Source organism: Canis lupus, chromosome 15 (genome assembly GCF_003254725.2).
Source record: "Canis lupus dingo isolate Sandy chromosome 15, ASM325472v2, whole genome shotgun sequence".
Lineage (NCBI taxonomy): Eukaryota > Metazoa > Chordata > Mammalia > Carnivora > Canidae > Canis > Canis lupus.
This window is the reverse complement of record NC_064257.1, coordinates 48369062-48381897: the sequence shown is the minus strand read 5'-3', so window position 1 is coordinate 48381897 and position 12836 is coordinate 48369062. Positions and strand designations below refer to the sequence as shown.

General features: G+C 35.4%; 2 protein-coding genes across 14 annotated transcripts in view; one reads left to right on the top strand and one right to left on the bottom strand.

Annotated features, from left to right (window-relative positions):
* The window catches only part of DCLK2 (doublecortin like kinase 2), a 246421-nt gene that overhangs the window by 46710 nt on the left and 186875 nt on the right, over window positions 1-12836 (bottom strand). The gene's annotated exons all lie outside the window — the stretch shown is intronic.
* The window catches only part of LRBA (LPS responsive beige-like anchor protein), a 728875-nt gene that overhangs the window by 683619 nt on the left and 32420 nt on the right, over window positions 1-12836 (top strand). For 10 of the 13 annotated variants that reach the window (XM_025439493.3, XM_025439495.3, XM_035698846.2 and 7 more), the window contains 3 exons: window positions 101-293; window positions 5058-5120; window positions 10182-10337. In XM_025439493.3, the coding sequence (XP_025295278.1) occupies window positions 101-293; window positions 5058-5120; window positions 10182-10337 (412 nt within the window). The remainder of the gene's footprint in view (window positions 1-100; window positions 294-5057; window positions 5121-10181; window positions 10338-12836) is intronic. The other 3 variants (XM_025439499.3, XM_049094194.1, XM_035698845.2) reach the window with 1 other exon arrangement.

Sequence of the window (12836 nt, the reverse complement as noted above, 5' to 3'; positions counted from 1 at the left end):
ACATGGTCTTTCCTCTTCTTTTCCTGCACCCTCTCTCTTTCTTGTCTTTCTTTGTCTTTTCCTTCTTGTATATTTGGGTCTTGTCATGCCCACTCAACAGTATCTCCTCCTGCAGAGTCCATTGATGTTCACAGACCAAGCCCAGCAGGATGTTATCATGGTCCTAAAGTTTCCCTCCAACTCCCCTGTCACTCATGTGGCAGCTAACACCCAGCCTGGTTTGGCGACTCCTGCTGTGATCACAGTCACTGCTAACAGGCTCTTTGCAGTGAACAAGTGGCACAACCTTCCTGGTAAGTAAAGAAATATTATAATACATAGTAACTGCTGAACACCATAGAAAGCACTGTAACTTTAATAGCCACTTAAATATAGCTCAACATTTAAGGTTTTCAATTTTCAAGCATTCGTCTGAATCAAAATATTTAATAGTTTGAAAGGCTTAAAGAAGTCCCTTCTGAGGCATATAATACAAATATTAAAACATAAACTCTGGCATCTGGTGGTTTGTCTTTATTCCTTGTAGACAAATATTATTCCTCTATCTTAATATAATGATATTCTATATTGTGTCCATAAGTAGTATATATTTATTTATTAGATCTTTTTTCCACTTATTCATATACTCAGCATTTTTGATTGTCTACTTATATGCCTTTTTGTACATGACATCATAGTATTTGTCATGGATGATAGAAAAAAGAACAATTAAATTACATACCCAAAATTCTACGAACCCATAAGTACATTTCTATTTTTCCATTAAGTGTTGAATAGTTAGAGTAACTAACAGCAAGCTACTGAAATAACCATTAGAATCATAAGCCAAAGTTTGAGGAGACTTGAGAGTTCATCCATCTAATCCGGCCCCACAGTTTACCACAAAGATACTGAGTCCCCTTGTTCAATATCACATATGGCCAGTCAGTGGCAGAGCCAGGTTTGAACCCAAGTTTTCTGACTCAAATTTTATGATCACCGCTATGATTTATTGCCCCTCATTAGAACAGGAATGTTGGGATCTGGATCTAGCATTGTTCTTTTTTGGCCACTAGTTAGAAATCCTATTTGTAAGAAGGAAAATCTTTTAAAGTCCTGAAGATTATAGGCTTTTTTCTAAGCCATTGTTTTAGGTAGGACATTTTAAAAGATAGATTTTGATAGTCTGTTAGCTTGTCATTAAATCTGTAAAATGTACATAAAGTGCTGCTCATTATAATACCCGAACTGGTTGCAAAAAACAAAAATATAAATTCTTGAACAGGGCCTCATGCCAATTAAATGCAAAAACTCTTAGAATGGAACAGAATTGAATTGACATTCAAGCAAAACTTGGTACGCTGACTTTGCTCAATAACGTACCCATCATGAAGAATCTGTGATTGGTATCAGAATTTACTAACTATGGCTGTTTTCCTGGCTGTTAGAAAGGAAATGAATGCCAGTATTTGATTAGAGAATAGATTTCAAAAAAAGTGGAGAAGGTAGAAATTGAGGCAGGTATATCTTGTCTCTATTATTAGGTCCTTCTATTCCTTTTTCTTCAAGTGAACTTATAGTGATAAGTGTGTATGCAGATGACATATTTTGGGACTAAAGGTTATCATTTAACAAATGTGATTTTTGGATTCTCTAATACCACTGGTTAGAGGAAAAACACGCTGGTGGTATATTCTATCAAATACACTAAAGGATTTACCTAGTATGCATTTACTCTTAGAGCTGGGCAAAAGCACCAGTGTGTGTGGTGGCATCAGGGCCAGCACCAGTGAAGCCTGTCCCGGTGGCTGCTAGTGGCAGCTGTGAGAACTTCTCAGTTTAAACAGAGTGACAGGCTATGTGAGGGAAAACAAACCTTTTCACCTGCTGGAAAGTCCTGGCTACTCTGCCACTGTCTTTAGTTTAGCCGAGCTAAGGGCAAACTCAGCAGGCCCTGAGCTGGCTCAACCCAAGGGCTACAAGATCTCCAGCTGATACTCAAGTTTTAGGTAGGCTCCAGAAGTACTGCTGACGAGTTCTGGGCCTCCCATCTTGAGCAAACCTATTTCTCTGACTGGAAAGCCTGCTTCCCTTAGTACTTGGTTGTCAAGTATTCTTTTCCTTACTTCTAGGTTCTCTATAGATAGTAAAGTGGTTTGGGGGCAGCGTCCCTCTGCTGGAGTGCCACTTACCCTACACCCAGCCCTTCCCAGCCCAAGCTCACCATTCTGTAAGCTACACGCTTGGAGGACTGCATATGTTTTGCCAATTCTTTGCCTGTTATTCTCCCCAGTGAGCCTTCTTTGGGTCTGTACTCCTGAGGATGAAACCTCCACCCAAAATGCCTAAGATTTGTCATTGCTGATCTGTCAGGGGGGAAGGCAAGCAGCTTGAGTGATAGAATACAGACAGGCTCTTGAAGCGACCCACTCGAAATACCCAGAGGCCCTAGCTAATCAATGGGCTGCTTACAATGAGGCATAGTTCCCAAAGAAGGGAAGATTCCCTCTCTGCCTCCCTCCTTGAAAAGCAGCCCCCACCCACTACCTCCTCCTGGCAGACTGGTTCTCCTCTGCCGTGCTGCCAACCGCTCCTCTGCAGTGTATTCAATAAACTTCTCCTTTGTTCTGCCTCAGGTGGGGGCCCCAGACGATGGAGAGACACCCATTTTGGATGCCACATATACCTTGTGTCACCCCATTTAGACACCATATGTACCTTGCATTTTGGTCTCACCCTCTGGCTTTACAGTATGACGCAGCACTTCCTCACCAGATAAATACCTATGGGAATACCCAGTAGTTACCCTTCTACAATGTGATCTTCAATTCTGAGCTTATACCTACACCTGAAAATATTAAGCATCCATTTTATTAAATCTGTGTCTCATTTCAAGTATGTTTATATAAATCTGATCTTTCATCCTATCTTGTTCTACTTTTTCCTTGCCTTGATATGCCTCAATTTAAAACAAATGTCAGGAACAAAAATGTCAGAAATCCCTAACAGCTTTTCTTCAACGAATATTAAATTCGTGTTATACTACTTTTTTTTTAAATTTAGATTCTAGTTCTTTTCTAAGAATCTATGATTTCCATAGTTTGTTCATTAGACAGCTAGCTCCTGTCATTTCTTTCAGCAAGGTCTGAGTCCTGATTTTTTTTTTAAATCATCTCTATTTTTCCTTCTCCCTCAAAGGACCTTACAGGACCTGCGAACAAAATAAAAGAATAGCAGCTAATGTTTATAGAACATTTTCTAGGTTCTAGATACTGTTTTAATCACTTTACATGTATTAGCTCTCTGATCCCCTCAATAATGCTAGGATGTAGGTTCTGTCTTTAGGTTGAACCATATGAAATAGCTTCTTTATAGGTCAAAATGTCAGGTATTATTAATTTCATATTGTTCAGTCTAACCCATTTTACAAATCAGAAAACTGAACCGCAGAGGCTACATAACTTGCCCAAGGTCATAGGGGAGTCAGTGGGAGCACCGGAATTTGAGGCATGACCACAGATAGTTACCCTCCTCAATTTCACTGACAGTGTATCTTCCATGTTTCTATGATCTCAGATTCTCAGAGAAGTAGAGAAAGTCTGTCAAGGTATTAATAGTGATCAGCACTGGTATTACTGGAAGTTAATGGCACTGGTGGGTAAAATCAGAGGCTATGGTGCATTTTCCCTGAATATTCCCAATATGTGTCCTGTGATTTCTTTGCTGGCAGAGCCAGTGATCAGCAGACAATGCCTTCAATAAAAAAGACTGAGTTATACAGCTTCTTTTCTCCTGCCACTTTAATTTCTTATACATACTCAACTGTAATTTTTAGTGCTAATATTGTACTTGCACCACTATTTTATTAATGATCTTTAAAACCACCTTGAAAAGTTGGTATTTGCTAACAGGGGACATGATGACATAATAAATTTTAAAATAATCTAATGAAACTCATTGGAACATACCCCATTTTTCTTTTCAGCCCTTCAAGGACAGTCAGAAAGATTTCCTAAAATAATGACGTCATTCAGCAGAGTTCTAATACCAACTAAGCAGTAGTTTAAATGTTGATAAGTCTATAAAAGGCAGATACTGACCAAAGTGAATGGCTGAGTCATTCGGGGGAAATAATTTGGAAAAGGGCCCAGAATTTAACTATCAGAGTTACAAAGCTGAGAAGATCATCTATTCCAAAGCCTTCATTTTCAGGTTTCTGCTTGCCCAAGTCTGCATAAGTAGCCAGCAGAGGCTCCTGCTCCCTAGCACACTTCCTCTTACCTAAGTCCTTCTACCTTTCATAGGGAAACAACCCACAAAATCTCTTTTCAATTACAAAATAACTATGCAGGAATCTTTAGAACCATTTTGAGAATTGAACAAACTATTCTTAGTATGGATTGATTTTTGTTATTCATTTGCTTCTCAGAATATTTTTAAATTGAAACCATGGAAATATTAAATATTAATAAAACTTTTCTTAAAAACCTCAATCCAATCTTGAAGAAAATATTTCAGCCAAATGCATTTAACTAAAACATTTATCTGCGGATAGCTTTCTTTATTTTTATTCAAACTTTCAATTGATTGGTTTTAAGTGATGGATGAAACATTAAATGTTCCCTGACTTAGAGCTTTCCCTTTCTCCATCATAAATTGACGTTTTTGTGGATCCTTTGTGCTGTAGCATTCAAAACTGCCTTTTTAAGAAGTAACAAAAAAACAGTATTTGCTACAGTCAGCAGATGGTTGTCACATTTTGTTTTCAGCGCGCTTTACCACTTAATTTTGTTTTGTTGCAGCATCAGAGGTTGCCAGTCAAGCATCTGCTATAGCTTATGGCCTAGGACTGGAGCCACTGCTGATGGCACATGTTCAGAACAGCACTAATCTAAAATAAATGTTTCATAAGCTAGCCATAAAAGCACCTGGATTTTTTTTTCTTTAAATTTCACCAAAGTATATGAGAAATTTGGAGGTTGGAAACAATTCTACGTAAGACTTGACTTTAGCATTGTTATATAGTTTAGTATATGAAAAATAATGCTTTTTTTTTTTAAATCTTTTGTGAATTCCAGCTCATCAAGGTGCAGTACAAGACCAGCCATACCAGCTGCCAGTGGAAATCGATCCTCTCATAGGTCTGTCACTTCTTTCTCTCTTTGCGATTCATTAAGCTCTGTATGGTGGCCCTGAAGTGTAGATTACAGTTGTTTTTCACTTGCTGGTTGCTGGGAATGGAATTTTCCTGATAAACCATTTGCATGCAAATTGGAATGCAATGAGCTGTGGCTATGCTGGTATTTCATCAACTCCCCCTCGTTGGTTTGCCTAATTTGAACAGGCCTAGGACGCGTGTCACTGAAAATTAATATGGATGCTGTAATAATGTGTGATTGAGAATGCGCATGAAGTACTGTCAGGATAATATTGGATCTTTTCATCACTCAGACTTGTTGATGAGCAGGAGCGAGGCACGTTATGATGAATTGGTGCACCGGTAATGTGATGGAGCTCCTTTGCTAGGGAAATTTTCATAATAACAGTGGGGTTCTTAGCAGCACTGTGTTGTGAAAAATAAAACTGCAGTGCCAGGGTTTCATCATTAAAGGAGATCAATCCTTTCTTCCTGGACCCTCTGTTCAGTCTGAGGGGATTAATGTGCAATTGCAGAGCAGTTTCGAAGTTGAAATATATTGCCCAGCCAATGGCAGTGTTAAGATATTTGTATTCATTTTCCTATGGTCCTACAGCCCAATAAATTGCCATTGGAGGTTAAATTTGTTCAAGGGGGAAAAAAGGAAAAGGGAGGAGACCAGGAAGAGCCTTTGGGATGAAATGAGCATCTGTAGCAGATGACTTCAAATATTTAATTCCTTCTGTGCTTTTTGAGTCAGTTAGTTGAAATCTCTAGTTTAGCATTTTTCATTCTTGTGGGTGGTGATTTCAAATACAGCTTCACCAAGAATGTTACTGATATTAACATATTAACATTTCTTGTTATAAAAGATGTTATTCAGCAACTTTTAGAAGAAAAACGTAATTGCCTAGTTGTACGGGTATGCTGCCAATGTGCAGCATTGTAATTTTGTGTAGCTGGTAATTTTGTTAAATTTCCCTGCACTTAAAATTTTTAAATTTTTAAATAAAGCAAATGAATAAGCTGATTTATTATTTTAAAATCCAAGGTGTTCCCTAAGTGTAGGTCACCTTTTTTGTCTTTAAAACCATTGTTTCAGTAGCACTGAATGTTTCAGTAGCTACCATTTGCAAATGAACTATCAAGATGAACTGAAATAACTTTAAGCTCAAAACTGATTCACTTATCAGTCCCCCACATTTAAGCAGAAATCTAAGAAGGAATTACCCATAGCAAGGATAAATACTACTATGATTCCTAAATCATCTTTTGCTTTCAGTACATATGATTTGCCATATATTAAAAAAATAAAATGTTCACTTGGATAAAGTTTTAAAAGTCAGGAAAATAAAGTCCATTTGATAAGTCATTTCAAAGCATTACTTATGAAGTATAAATCACTGTTTGCCTTAAAACTTGACAATGAATATCCTATAGTCAAGTCTAATTAAATGATTTCAACAACTGTCACCCTTTAGACCAGGCGTGGGTAAACATTTTGGTAAAGAGCCAGATCGTAAATATTTTAGGCTTTGTAGACCATAACGTCTCAGACACAACTACTTAATTCTGTTATAGCACAAAACCAGCCATAAACAATATATAAACAAATGAGTATTTCCGTATTCCAATAAAACTTTATATACAAAACCAGGCACAGGCCGTAGTTTTCTTCCCTACTCTACATAATTGGTCACCAGACTATTTGCTCTTGTATCTCCTAAAATATTGTTTAAAATCATGTACATTCTCTTGTATTTTTAATGTAGCCTCTGAAAGTTTTTATCACAAGTTTATATAGTTGCAAAGGTTATTGTTTCTTGCATAGCATATGAAATTCTAAATATATACAATGGATTTTAAATATCAAAGCGAATTGATAGTCACCATTTTCTGTTTTTAAAAAAATGCATAAAAAAAGCTTTTAACAGTTGACAACTTTATATTCCTTTTCCATCTTAAATTTATATTTTTATCATATTTCTACACAATTTTAACTTCTCAAAATTGATTACCTTATTATACTTTTCAGCAGTAAAAATATATGAAAAATTAAACATAGGTATATAAATTCAAATGTTAAAATTTCCTATGATCATAAGACTCAGTTTTTCTAAAAACTAATCTGCACTGAGTTATCATTACAAATACTATTAATACACACTTATTAAAATCATAAATTTTAATAAATATTATTAAACATAAAAACAAATCACTTATTGGAAATACACCTTTAATGAAATGGATAAGGCTTCCTCCTCCTCCTCCTCCCCCTTTGCTCAAGTATTTATGAATGAATGTTATTTGCTGCTGAATGAGACAAGATTTGTCAATGATTCTATCCTTTTCTTTTTTCAGTAGGTGGAATCTGTAAGGAAAGTTACATAAGAAAATAGATGTGAAAGGAAAGAATTTTGTTTTAACAACATCACTCAAATCTTTTAACTCTTTCTGAGTTATGTGACAATTTATATAGTAATCTATTATTAAGAATTATTTTCATGGTCTATCATTAAATGATCATTTTAGCAATCTATCATTGAAATTTATTTTTAATGATCTATCAATTGACATCATGATTAGATCCTCCTTCCACTTTATTGAAAGCAGTGAATTGGAAACCACCTGCCCTGCAGAATGATTTGATACCTTGGCATTCTCAGCCTCACATCAGTATTTTGAGTTGTCCCTTTCTTTGCATCTCAAGAGATTTTTATACCCTGAGATAAAGTACTATAGTAAGATTCTAGATAGGAAAGAAATATGCCTTTATTTTATTTAGTGGAGGAAGAGCATGCAAAAAGGGATATAAGAAAGGAAAACTCATAGGAGAGTTCTCAGGCACATCTATTTCAGAGAAGAGAGCATAAAAGTTGAGGAACTAGAAATTGATTCCCTTAAAACCATCTGTGCCTGTTTATCCCTTGGGAAATCTTATATCACCCTCCTGCCATGGGTATGCATGCCCCAGTTTGAAGACTGCTTATCTAGACAAATATACCTAATTTTCATTAAATAAAAATACCTTCAGTACTGAATCTCAGGAGACATTGAGATAAAGGAAAGGCAGTTGTGAGATAGGTTATATAGATTGGATGGATGGATGGATGGATGGATGGATTGGGGTGGGGGGGTGCAATATTAAATTACAGGTAAGCACTTACTTAGAAAATCATTCATCTGAATGCTGAAAGGGCATCAGCCTTTACCCATGGTGGGTACATTGTGGTCACTCAATTCAAACTTATGCATGTACCCAGAACTGTGAAGTGAGATCCTCTTAAGAGACCATGCGCTCCAAAAAACAAAAACAAAGAAAAAGCCAAAGACCAGTGAAAGTTTGTATCATAAAAGCTAAAGTCCTATAAATGGTAACAAAAATAAACACTTTTACAGTTTTCACTTGGAATGAAGTATTGTAGTAACCAGTACAGAAAGTACTACATACCTTGTCTTTCTTTAAATTGCTAGATTTCTTGGAATAAAAGATCTAAGTTGTACCACACAGCTTCACTGCGGTAGACACTAATGTCTCTCTCTGATGCACTATGATACCCATAAAAGCTTTTTTTCATTTGCCAGCAACTTCTCTTTGTGTGGGAAGGAGGTAGCAGAGGAGTGATCCCCAAATAGAATTCTACCCTTTTTACTACTGCTATCACTTTCTAGTTCATTAATCCTCCAAAAGTATATGAAGCCTATTATCAAATAGTTATCTAATAATCTTACATGGTTAAGTCGTGTAGACAGAGGCTAGCAGAAGCTTGCACTGTATCTACGCATACATTTGCTATGTCATGTTTGCCATAAGGAAAGAAAAGTTTATTTCTGTCTCCAGTAGTTCCAGTACAGCACTGGGAAGTATTTTGAACACTTTTTTTTCTTCTGCATTACTTTCTGAGCCTTCTCTTAGATTGGCCATACTTAGTTGTTATGTACAATGAATATTTTTCTATTTTTTATTTTTATCAAGAATGCATTTTATAAAGGTTGAGATTTTTCTTTCCCCAAAAAAACCTGAAGACAATAATACAATGAATGTAATGATCAGATGCAGAAATTTACTTCATTCGTTTTGATTTCTGGTACAATCAAGTTCCTCTGTTATTATAAGAACCACTATTTGTATCAAAGTTGGTGGTGAAATAACTCAGGCCACTAGAAACAAAGCTTTCTCTTTGGTTGGCCTCATGGTTCCAAAAAAGGCATCTCAGTGAAAATTCCTTTTCTGATAATGACATACTTGATAGTGTATTTCTAAAGGATTATTACTCTTCCTATGTGCTTGATGTCTCTCTGTGTCTGACCTTGTGCCTTGTGACAAACCCCGTATCAGGTGCTCTGTAGCACTTTGAAAACACACTGCCAGACTGTCTTGTTTTATTGCTTACATAAGGAGTAAGAAAGTGGCAGTGTGCTGTGCTTTGACTTTTTCAATTACAAGTATCTTTAATAAATAGTCATTCTATCCTTTCCTTACATGCAAGTGCAGCTGTAAACAGGGAAAATGGGAGTTCACATCTAGTCAAATTAAAGACCTGTTAAAGCCAAAGTACTCCAAGATGCTACGATGTTTCAAATATATAACATTTAAATTCTAATATCTTTTTCTTGTGACAAAAAGTTAAAGGTAATAGATTGTCACAACATGAATCCATTCTCATGACAATGGATGTAATGAGATTGTCAGAAACACAAAGCTAACTGTGGTGCAATCGGGAGACTGTAATCTAGTTTGGTCCTGCCCAAGAGCTGGAAAGCGTGTTCTGAGAATTGTATACTATTTTGAAATTGTAGTATGTTATTATTTTTCCCTCTAGGCAGAATTTCTTACTGAGATGTTGAATTTAGCTACCCCACATTCTTCCAACAACTGGGTATCTTTTCCTGTTTGGTTTTTCACATATTATTATGTTTAAAATTTAAAATTAAAGATCAAATATTCTTATCCTGGAACGTGTTGCCTCTCCTCCCTCATTCCCCACCCTCAGTGTTACAAACTATAGGATTTTTGTATGTGTGGGGTTTAGTAGTATTTTTGTTTCTTCCTCTGTTCTCACAGCCAGCAATACAGGAATGCACAGGAGGCAAATCACTGACCTTTTAGACCAAAGTATTCAAGTCCATTCCCAGTGCTTTGTCATCACTTCAGACAACCGCTATATTCTCATCTGTGGCTTCTGGGATAAGAGTTTTCGAGTCTACTCTACAGATACAGGTAACATATTTTCTTCATCAATGAACTAAAGTTAACTAAAAGTCGTACCGAGAGGCTTAGAATGCTCTTTCATCTTCCTTCTAGAAATTACAGAGTTGTAAAATGCATAATATGTGGAAGAGACACTTTTCCCCTTTTAAGTAAAAATCTATTCCATAGTCTACTATTAAGTTAACTTCAGCATGTTTTTAAGAGGCAGTTTTTTATAGTAGGTTTGTCTCCCATGACTCATGCTTACAGAATGAATGATTCATTTGAAATCATATCCAGGTATGTAAATACCATATGCACATGTATATGCACAATCATATAGCAGATGCACATACATATAGATGTATTTTCTCACTTTTTTCCCTTAATAGACATTCTCATTAAATGTATTTCTTAGTAGCAGATACCTTGCCTCCTCCCAACTCTACATAGAATCTTGCTGAAAGCTACACCATCATGAAGGAAAGTAGCTGACTACTGATTTTATGTGTGACAGGAGCTCTTGTTAGAATATAAAAGTTTAAGTCCATTTATTCATTTGCATGTATCTCCCTAAGGGACAAACCAAGCTCAACTCACTATTATTATAGAAGAAGCAATCTAGTAAAATGTTTATAAATTTTTGTATATAGGACATTGAGAAAAATTGAAAAATTTAATGAAGTCTCCAAAGTATTTTAGAAACTAGGCAGCTCAGGTGGTTCAGTGGTTTAGCGCTGCCTTCAGCCCCAGGGCCTGATCCCGGAGTCCCAGGATCCAGTCCCACATTGGGCTCCCTGCATGGAGCCTGCTTCTCCTGCTGCCTATGTCTCTGCCTCTCTCTCTCTCTCTCTGTCTCGTGAATAAATTTTTTAAAAAATCTTAAAAAATAATGTATTTTAGAAACTGTTAGAGGAGGAAGTCAACTTATAGTGCATGTGTAGTTGCATGAAAGAATCAAAATTAGATATTAATATATCAGAACTTAGTAATACTGTTGAAAGTAGATACTTCAACTAAACCAAGGATCTACAAATATCTTGCTTAAATGTGACAGGAATAGGAAATTCTTTTTAATCAAAATATCTAGTTAATTAAATGTTTTATAGTAAATCATTTTTCAGTCTTATTTAATAATATTTATAGAATGTAAGTCCATGTTTCTGCCTTAGTAAGTATAATATATTGAAAAATTAATTGTTGTTTATTCAAGGACATTGTCCTTACACATTTTGATGATAGTACTGTATAGCCATGAGAAAATAGGGAAAAAAGGTTGGATATGTACTGTTCATATAATAAACCCTAGAAGTTGTTTTTGCCATGATCTTGTGTTTTGGTTTTTTTTTTGTTTGTTTGTTTTATGGAACTGATGATCTAGTTTTCTTATAATTTGCATCCTACTTTCTCTAGGTCCAGAAAGAAAATATCATTATTCAAGTCTTTCTCATTTATTAGGTGCTTACCACTTGTTAAGGTCTATGAGGTTGATTACTAAAGACTAAAACTCCTAGAATTCTTAAAAAATGCCATGGAGATTGATGTGTTTCTAAAATTATTTATTATTATAATGAATTTTCTCTGACTTAATAATAAAATTTTAATTGTAACCTCTTCTTTCATTATCATGGTAATGATAACCTTAGAATTATTTGACAAAATTATGCTCCCTTTTTAAACAAACATTCAGATTAAAATTGTTATATTCCTTTACAAAATTTTCTTAAACATGCATTTAGATTGCTTATTGTTTTTTACACATTTAAAACCTTATTTTATTATTTACATACAAAAAAAATTAATTTGGGGGGTTAAAGTTCTTTAAGTTTGGTCAGTTTATAGAATTATAGAACCACCACAATGAAAATGCAGAGCAGTTCCATCACACCAAAAATTCTCTGCACTGCCCCATTACAGTCAGCTTTTACCCCCACCTGAGCCTTACACAACTGAACTATTCTTTTTTTTTTTTTTAACTATTCTTCATCTCTGTAATTTTGCATCTTCTACAATGATATGTAAGTGGAAGCGTATGTAATGTCAGTCTTCAGCTTTGGCATTTGAGGATTTTTGAGCTTGCTGACATTCCATGTCATTTTTAAAAAGCACTGAATATTAATATTTGTAGAGCTGACCTCACTGTTATCTAATACTAACAATTAAAATTACTGTTACATTCATACAGAGTTCTTTCATATACACGATATTGTTTCAGCCTTGTAGCAGTCCTGTTAGATAGAACAGGTATATTTAGCCCCATTTTTCAGATGATAAAAGTGAGGTTTAGAAAGGTTAGTGCCTTGCTGAAATTTGTATAGTAGATAATAGTGATTTTAAACTGGGTATTCGAGCCAGCTCTTCTGACTTCAAATGTAACATTCTGTGATTCTACTATATTGTCTTATTGGTGTACCTATCAATATTGGTTTTGAAAAATAATTTACAACACTGAGTTCCTGGTATGTCTTCCATGTTACATTAGACTTGATAAACTAGATGACATTCCTTCCCCTCTTTCCAAAAACCTTC